This window comes from Salmo trutta, chromosome 7, assembly GCF_901001165.1.
Source record: "Salmo trutta chromosome 7, fSalTru1.1, whole genome shotgun sequence".
Lineage (NCBI taxonomy): Eukaryota > Metazoa > Chordata > Actinopteri > Salmoniformes > Salmonidae > Salmo > Salmo trutta.
This window is the reverse complement of record NC_042963.1, coordinates 51809862-51819625: the sequence shown is the minus strand read 5'-3', so window position 1 is coordinate 51819625 and position 9764 is coordinate 51809862. Positions and strand designations below refer to the sequence as shown.

The 9764-nt window shown below is 47.1% G+C and overlaps 1 protein-coding gene across 5 annotated transcripts in view; it reads right to left on the bottom strand.

The window, feature by feature from the left end:
• Window positions 1-9764, bottom strand: part of LOC115197651 (cyclin-dependent kinase 17) — a 60306-nt gene that overhangs the window by 4812 nt on the left and 45730 nt on the right. For 4 of the 5 annotated variants that reach the window (XM_029759384.1, XM_029759385.1, XM_029759382.1 and 1 more), the window contains 6 exons: window positions 4949-5074; window positions 4280-4336; window positions 2936-3145; window positions 2500-2562; window positions 1352-1475; window positions 966-1086 (listed from right to left, as the gene is read on the bottom strand). In XM_029759384.1, the coding sequence (XP_029615244.1) occupies window positions 966-1086; window positions 1352-1475; window positions 2500-2562; window positions 2936-3145; window positions 4280-4336; window positions 4949-5074 (701 nt within the window). The remainder of the gene's footprint in view (window positions 1-965; window positions 1087-1351; window positions 1476-2499; window positions 2563-2935; window positions 3146-4279; window positions 4337-4948; window positions 5075-9764) is intronic. The other variant, XM_029759386.1, reaches the window with a different exon arrangement.

Sequence of the window (9764 nt, the reverse complement as noted above, 5' to 3'; positions counted from 1 at the left end):
ATATAGAATTCAGATTAGAAGATCATGGCTCCTGATAACACATGCTCAAGAAATGCACATGATTCTACGTTGGTTCTCACATGATTCTACGTTGGTCCTCACATGATTCTACGTTGGTTCTACGTCAGATCTCACATGATTCTACGTTGGTTCTCACATGGTTCTACGTCGGTTCTCTCAATTCCATGTTGGTTCTCTCAATTCTACGTTGGTTCTCTCCATTCTACGTTGGTTCTCACATGGTTCTACGTTGGTTCTCACATGGTACGTTGGTTCTCATGGTTCTCACATGGTTCTATGTTGGTTCTCGCATGATTCTACGTTGGTTCTGTTGGTTCTCACATGGTTCTACGTTGGTTCTCACATGGTTCTACGTTGGTTCTACATTGGTTCTCACATGGTTCTACATTGGTTCTCACATGGTTCTCACATGATTCTACGTTGATTCTACGTTGGTTCTCACATGGTTCTACGTTGGTTCTCACATGGTTCTACGTTGGTTCTACATTGGTTCTCACATGGTTCTACATTGGTTCCCACATGGTTCCCACATGATTCTACGTTGGTCCTCACATGATTCTACGTTGGTTCTCTCATGGTTCTATGTTGGTTCTCTCATGGTTCTACATTGGTTATACATTGGTTCTCACATGATTCGACGTTGATTCTGTTGGTTCTCACTTGATTCTACGTTGGTTCCCACACGATTCTACGTTGGTTCTCACATGGTTCTACGTTGGTTCTACGTTGGTTCTACGTTGGTTCTCACACGATTCTACGTTGGTTCCCACACGATTCTACGTTGGTTCCCACACGATTCTACGTTGGTTCTCATGGTTCTACGTTGGTTCTACGTTGGTTCTACGTTGGTTCTCACACGATTCTACGTTGGTTCTCATGATTCTACGTTGGTCCTCACATGGTTCTACGTTGGTTCTCTCATGGTTCTACCTCAGCTCACTCACCACATGTCTATCTGTGTGGAGTACTCCGAGGATCCCAGTAGGACGTCAGGAGGTCGGTACCAGAGTGTCACCACCTCATTGGAGTACGTCTTAGTGGGGACTGACTTGGCCCGGGCCAGACCTGGAACAAAATAAACTTGGAGTTACACAACGAAACATTACTGTCTTCACTGAATAGACCGGCTCATTGTCAGCAATCATGCCGAACTGAGCCAAGTTGACCTGTACTGTGCTGGCCTGGTTGCGGCTCCACCATAGTTGCAGAAATCAGACAAAGAGAAAAGGAAATATCGGAGCCAGCTCAGTACGGTTCAGGTCTGCAGGAAAGTGTGAAGAGCGTTATAAACGCCCCAGAACCCAGAGCAGAATGAGAACATGTCTCTTACCGAAGTCGGCCAGTTTGAGTTCTCCTCGTTCGTTGATGAGCAGGTTCTGAGGCTTCAGATCTCTGTGTAAAACCTTCCGTCTGTGACAGTAGGACAAACCTCGCAGGATCTGAAACAAGAAGATCTGAAACAAAACAACAAAGATGATGATGATGTCAGACCTCTGCCTGTAGTCTGGACACTTCTGTGGAAATATAAATCATGTAGTGTAATCAGCAAAATGATAATTCTAGTCAGCTACTGTGCGTGGGTAGGAACAAAGGCTTATTAGTTTCTCTAATATCTCCATTCGATTAGAATAACTATTTTTCCTTTTTCCAGAGAGAATTTTAATTTGTGGTGCGAAACCAAAATCACAGACACACCCGTCAACGGCGTGAAATTTGCGTGTGAGAGTAACGAGCGTCAATTCCCAAACTCTGCGTAGCGTATGTCAACAGAATTAGCATGAAAATCCATAATAAAACAGTTGTATCTGTTCGCTATTCAGCCTCCGGGAGGAAATTGTTGGGAGTTCCTTTTGACCTCAGATGTCCTACGGGGGCCACCGTACCTGGACTAGTTGTTGATTTGCTAGCTGATGAGGATGTTGTTTCTAATAAACCTACATCTCATTCTTTCTACAGTATTCCCTCTTGAAATCAGAGTCCCGGAGTTTTCCAGCCGTAGTCTGCTTAGACTATATGATGGAAATCACCACAGGTAGGTTGCAATTGTTTTCAAATACGGAGCCTATTTGACTGATAAACCTTAGTTTCAAGCCCAATACATTTTAAACTACATCTTTAATCTACTTAGCACAGGAAAGATAATAACGATTCCCCTTTTCTACAAACGACCCACGTAATTTATCTGCTTACTTTACCAGCATTACTCTTTCGTAGACGTAAGAAAAATAGACTTGCTTTCTAATTTGACGCGCTATGATGCCGTAGATGCTCGCGGCCCGTCTGTTTTCTCTCACTGACTCGTACAACGCTCGTTCGTACGCTTTAAAAAACCCACTTTCTTTGGAATTGAGTTTGACACGTTGAAATGATTGAGTTGATGTTCCACTAGTCACCAGCAGGGGGAGTAGGTTTCTAACACTGGAGGAGCCTTGCGTCTCTACGGAGACCTGACAGGCCATCTGTAGACACTACACTCACCTTGACGTTCTGCATGCTCAGGATGTTCCCGCAGTCGTCCATGTACTGCTTCAGGTCCTTGTCCTACAAGTGAGTGGAGAGGAAGTGAGTGGAGAGGAAGAGACAGACATTCAGTCAACCAGGAAGAAGGTGCAGACATTGTCAAACAGGAAGAAGGTGCAGACATTGTCAAACAGGAAGGGGCACAGAATACGGCAGCAACACAAAACACCCAACACAGCATCCATTTGATAGAACCTGCTGGAACTTGCAAAAAAAAAAAAAAAAAAAAGTGATATGAACTTAAAAATACTTTAAGGATCAACCAACAGCACATGAGCGAAAAATAAGATCATTGTATTTGTCAAACTATCCCTTTAATTTCACATTCTATTATCTAGTCTTTCCACCGTAGGCTAGAAGTTGTAACAGAAGGGAATGTTTTTGTGCCTCTCACCAGGTACTCGAAGACCAGCGTCAGGGACTTGTCTGTGTGGATGATGTCGTGCAGCGTCACTATGTTGGCGTGTTTCAGGTCCTTCAGTAAGGACACCTCTCTGATAGCAGTGCAAGGTGCTCCCTCCTCGTGCTCCAGTCTGATCTCCTTCAGAGCCACCAGATTGTCTGTCAGTTTACTCCTTCCTTTAAACACTGTAGCATACGTCCCCTGGAGGGAGAGAGGGGGGGAGAGAGAGAGATGAGAGAGAGGGATGGAAAAGGGAGATGAGAGAAAGAGGGAGAGAGGGATGGAAGAGGGAGATGAGGGAGGGGGTGAGAGAGGGATGAGAGAGGTGGTGGGGAGATGAGAGGGGGGTGGGGGAGATGAGAGGGGGTGGGGGAGATGAGAGAGGGGTGGGGAGATGAGAGGGGGGTGGGGGAGATGAGAGGGGGGTGGGGGAGATGAGAGGTGGTGGGGAGATGAGAGAGGTGGTGGGGAGATGAGAGGTGGTGGGGAGATGAGAGGGGGGTGGGGAGATGAGAGGGGGGTGGGGAGATGAGAGGGGGGTGGGGAGATGAGAGGGGGGTGGGGAGATGAGAGAGGGGGTGGGGGAGATGAGAGGGGGGTGGGGGAGATGAGAGGGGGTGGGGGAGATGAGAGGGGGGTGGGGGAGATGAGAGAGGTGGTGGGGGAGATGAGAGAGGTGGTGGGGAGATGAGAGGGGGGTGGGGAGATGAGAGGGGGGTGGGGAGATGAGAGGGGGGTGGGGGAGATGAGAGGGGGGTGGGGGAGATGAGAGGGGGTGGGGGAGATGAGAGGGGGTGGGGGAGATGAGAGAGGGGGTGGGGAGATGAGAGGGGGGTGGGGAGATGAGAGGGGGGTGGGGAGATGAGAAAGGGAGAGAGGGATGGATGGAAGAGGGATGACAGAGGGGAGGGTGAGATAGGGGAGGGGGGGTGAAGGACTAACAGACCCAAATCCAGATTTATTATTATCATGATGTTTGTGATTAACTATATCACATTTAGACTGCGCTGAATCCCTGATCTTTAAATCACCTTCCATCCCAAATAACTAGTCACTATGCGACCCAGATGAGTGTTTCTGCACCTCGCCTTGCCCAAACTGATCCCCTCTAAAACACACTGGTCAGCAGAGGTGAGGGGTCAAGGTCTCCATGAACTCAATGACCAGGTTTAAGTAGAATGACTGAGTGTTTAATAATCAAATGGCCATGAGAAAAACAGGCAGCTGTGGCCTTTCAGACATGGTGAGCAAGAGGGGTATCAGGGAGAGGAGGAAGCCAAATCGGTATGTGTGTGAGCAGAGAGAGAGAGAAAGAAGCAACACACACACACACACCTCTCCTAACTTGTCCAGTTTGATGTATGTCTCAAGCTTGCCGAATCCAATTTCAGACTGAAAGAAAAGATGAATAAACAAGTGTTAATGAGGTTCATGTCCTTGTTAACAGTGACCGACGTATACACACACACACACACACACACACTTTTCACAAAACCTGGCGGCCTTGTGTGTGTGTGTGTGTGTACTATATGGTCCCACTGGGTGTAATTTCATCTGACATTGTGTTTGATGTTGTGAAAGGGAGGAGGCAGTTTGGTGCATGTGAGTGGAAGCATGTGATTCACTTAACAGAACAGTGAACCATACCGTTCCTCTATTCTCATCCTGACAGGCAGCAGCATAAACACACACACAGTGGTGGTGACACAGACCATCCTGAGATGAGATGTAAACAGAAGATAACAGGGAGTGGAGGAGACCAGGCGTGAGCTCTCTCTGTCCGTCTCCCTCTCTCTCTCTCTCCGTCCGTCCTTCTCTCCGTCCCTCAGTCCGTCCGTCCGTCCGTCTCTCGCTCTGACTGTCCGTCCGTCCGTCCATCCCCCTCTCTCTCCGTTCCCCTCTCCCCATCTCTCCCTCTCCACCTCTGTCCCCATCCCCCCATCTCTACCTCTCTGTCCCCCTCTCCACCTCTCTGTCCCCCTCTCCGCCCCCCCTCCCTCTCACCAATGATGCTCTTCGGGAGCGGCGGCTGAGTGGCTGGTCGAAGGAGGGGCTGGTGAGCTGTAGTTTCTCCAGGTAACCATCTGGAATACGGATGTCAGCAGGTAAAGACAGACGCTTGTTCAGGTCCTACACACACACACACACACACACACACACACACACACACACACACACACACACACAGAGAGAGAAAGAGAGAGGGAGGGGGTGAAAGAGCGATAGAAACTCCTGGACTCCCCAATTACTGACCAGGAGCTCTAAAAGAAATTTCAGGCCCTCAAATTTTAAAAAGCATGCGGACCTGATGGCATCTTAAATGAGATGCTCAAACTCACTAGTACAACATTTCAATTGGCTATATTAAAACTGTTTAATTTGATCCTGAGTGTAGGTTATTTCCCTGACATCTGTAATCAAGGACTCATAACCCCAATCTTTAAGAACGGACACAAATTTTACCCTAACAATTACAGAGGCATTTGTGTGAACAGTAACCTGGGGAAGGTTTTCTGTAGTATTATAAATGTAAGAGTTCTAAACTTCCTTAATAAGCACAATGTCTTGAGTAAAAGCCAAATTGGATTTATACCAAAACATCGCACAACTGATCATATTTACACCCTACACACCCTGATAGATAAACATGTCCACCAAAATAATACCAAAATATACACTTGTTTTATCGACTTCCAAAAAGCATTTGATTCTATTTGGCATACAGGACTGTTCTACAAAGTTATTGAAAGTGGTGTAGGGGGTAAAACATGACATTAAATCAATGTATACTGGCAATACGTGCAGCATTAAAGTTGTCAAGAAAATAACAGAATTCTTTAACCAGGGGCGGGGCCTTCGCCAGGGTTGCAATCTGAGCCCTGCACTCTTCAATATTTACATCAACGAATTGGCCACTATTCTAGAAAAATCCTCAGCCCTTGGTGCTAGTCTCCACAATTCAGAAGTTAAATGCCTACTCTTCGCAGATGACCTATGCCTGCTGTCACCCACAGCACATGGCCTACAGCAGAGCCTGGACCTGCTACAGCAGTACTGCCAGACCTGGGCCCTGGCAGGAAACCCCAAAAAGACTAAAATAATGATTTTCCAGAGAAGATCCAGATCTCAGGGAATTAGACCAAAGTTCTCAATTGGTACAAAATATATAGAGTACTGCACACACTACAATTACTTAATAAGCTCAACTGGACACCTTAATGAGGCAGTGAATTAACTGAGAGAGAAAGCACGCAGGGCATTCTAAGCTATTAAAAAACTAATTCAAATTGAAATACATACAAATTTGGCAAAAACGAATTGTATGTGTCATTGAACCAATTGCACTTTATGGCAGCGAGGTGTGGGGTCCACTTGCAAAACAAGATTTCACCAAATGGGACAAACACCCCATTGAAACCCTGCATGCAGAGTTCTGTAAGATTCTTCTACATGTCCAGAGGAAAACTACAAACAATGCATGCAGGGCAGAATTAGGCCAATATCCACTAATAATAAAAACTCAAAAAAGAGCAATTAAGTTTTGTAAACACCTAAAATAGTGACCCCCTCTCATATCATTACCAAGCCCTGCAATGCCAAGAGCTGAGCAAAGAAAAGAGTCCCCTCATCCAGCTGGTCCTGGGGCTGAGTTCACAAACCTGTTCTACTAACACACTGAAGCCTCAGGACCAGAACATCTAATCAATCAGAATAAAACAAATTACAACACAATCAAAACAAAACTGCTTATTGGGAAACACAAGCACAAAGCAAAATGCAGTGCTATCTAGCCCTAAATCGACAGTACACCGTGGCTAACTATTTGACAATGGTTACTGATCAAAACCTTAGAAAAACATTGACAAAGTACAGGCTCAGTGAGCACAGCCTTGCCATTGAGAAGGGTAGACACAGGAAAACCTGGCTCCCTGTAGAGGAAAGGCTGTGCAACCACTGCACAACAGCAGAACCTGAGACGGAGCTGCATTTCCTGACAAAATGTCCAAAATATAAAACAATTAGAGAGTGTCATCTCCCCAAATTTGAAACCCTTATTCAAGGTTTCAAAAGACCTCTCTGATGAGAGTAGGCTACCCGTCCTGTTGGGGGAGGACGCAGAGAGCTGTGGGTTGGCAGCGCACTACTACATTGCAGCCTGCCAAAAGATGAGGGACAGTGTCTGACAGACCAATCAACCTGCACATGTCCTCTACTGTATGATTACTGTTATTGTTCAATGTATGGTTATTTTGACCCTTGGTTATTGTTGTTACTGTTGCCCCGTTGACAATTTTGATTCTTATCATCTAAATATTGTAAATATCCAAAGTAAGCTTTGGCAATATGTACATTGTTACGTTATGCCAATAAAGCAAATTGAATTGAAAAAGCGACAGAGAGAGACAGTGAAAATAGTTAGGTAACATGCTAATGTAAATCTTGAACACAGTGTTAGACCTTAGGTAAACAGAGTCAACTCTAAACCAATAGTGTGTACCCTAAACAGAGTAGAGGAGACCCTAAACTAAATCCTGGAGGAGATCCTTGGACTCTTGGTAACTCAGTTGGTATGGCACTTGTAATGCCATGGTAGTGGGTTCGATTCCTGGGATCACCCATTTGTAAAATGTATACATCCATGACTATTTGCTTCGGATAAAAGCGTCTGCTAAATGGTATATATTATTATTTTACAACAGTAGCTTCTAGCCCCATGAACAGCCCACTGCAGACTCCATTATCTAACAGAGAGTACTGTGTGTGTGTGTACACATTATAAACGGTGTCCCTGAGGCTGTGTAACAGACATGAGATCATGACGTTATCCCCCGAGGAGACCTGTCCCAAAACATGAGCCTGATGGCTTGTTATATAGAAACACACATACACACACACACTAACTTTTCTTATTGCATTTCCTCTGTTGGTTAGATTACTGGATGTTAATCTCTCCGGCTGTTTAAAATCCCACCCTTTCTGAGGCAATGCTGAAGTAACAGTGGGAAACGCTGAACTGGGTTTATGCAACACTGAACTGGGTTTATGCAACACTGAACTGGGTTTATGCAACACTGAACTGGGTTTATGCAACACTGAACTGGGTTTATGCAACACTGAACTGTCAAATGGTTTTCTCCAGTGTCTAACTATATGATTGACCCCCTCCAGGCAGCACATATAAAAAGCCACTCGGTTGTACATTGTCTTTATAGTGCTGAAAGAACCAACAACTATCTAGTATCGACCCTGCTGGCTCTAACCCTGCTGGCGGCTCTAACCCTGCTGGCGGCTCTAACCCTGCTGGCGGCTCTAACCCTGCTGGCGGCTCTAACCCTGCTGGCGGCTCTAACCCTGCTGGCGGCTCTAACCCTGCTGGCGGCTCTAACCCTGCTGGCGGCTCTAACCCTGCTGGCGGCTCTAACCCTGCTGGCGGCTCTAACCCTGCTGCTGGCTCTAACCCTGCTGCTGGCTCTAACCCTGCTGCTGGCTCTAACCCTGCTGCTGACTCTAACCCTGCTGACTCTAACCCTGCTGACTCTGTGGAACTATGGCCTCATCTGCCCTTTGGTTGTGTAGTTGTAGGCTGTAACCTGTTGTAACTAGGGGGATGTTGAATCATGCTTTATACAGTATGTTCATAGAGTAGCAGTATAGGTAAGTGCTATTGCTCCTATTACTGGATTGGCGTTTTGTTTAAATTACGGAATCCTATTGGTCTATGTCCCTCCAGTGCCAGGATTGGTGATATTGGGGGCAGGAGGGGGGGGGGGGGGTGTTATCCGTCAGCTGACCTCTGAACCCCTTCCCCCTCTCCAGTTGTCCCATCGACCGGCCCTAATCCCGTACAACGAGGCCCATCTGGAAAGCATTACATTGTGTAATCCCAGAACAGCCATGTATCCTCTCTAGTCTACTTACCACTACAGGACTATATAATACTACTGACAACAGAACAGCCATGTTTCCTCTGTAGACTACAGGACTATATAATACTACTGACAACAGAACAGCCATGTTTCCTCTGTAGACTACAGGACTATATAATACTACTGACAACAGAACAGCCATGTTTCCTCTGTAGACTACAGGACTATATAATACTACTGCAACTTCACCAGGAGCGCTGGTATATGGACCGTGTGATAGGGCCCAGGAGCGCTGGTATATGGACCGTGGGATAGGGCCCAGGCTCCAGGAGTGCTGGTATATGGACCGTGTGATAGGGCCCAGGCTCCAGGAGCGCTGGTATATTGACCGTGTGATAGGGCCCAGGAGCGCTGGTATATGGACCGTGTGATAGGGCCCAGACTCCAGGAGTGCTGGTATATGGACCGTGTGATAGGCTCCAGGAGCGCTGGTATATGGACCGTGTGATAGGGCCCAGGAGCGCTGGTATATGGACCGTGTGATAGGCTCCAGGCTCCAGGAGCGCTGGTATATGGACCGTGTGATAGGGCCCAGGAGCGCTGGTATATGGACCGTGTGATAGGGCCCAGGAGCGCTGGTATATGGACCGTGTGATAGGGCCCAGGAGCGCTGGTATATGGACCCTGTGATAGGGCCCAGGCTCCAGGAGCGCTGGTATATGGACCGTGTGATAGGCTCCAGGAGCGCTGGTATATGGACCGTGTGATAGGGCCCAGGAGCGCTGGTATATTGACCGTGTGATAGGGCCCAGGAGCGCTGGTATATGGACCGTGTAATAGGCCCCAGGCTCCAGGAGCGCTGGTATATGGACCGTGTAATAGGCTCCAGGAGCGCTGGTATATGGACCGTGTAATAGGCCCCAGGCTCCAGGAGCGCTGGTATATGGACCGTG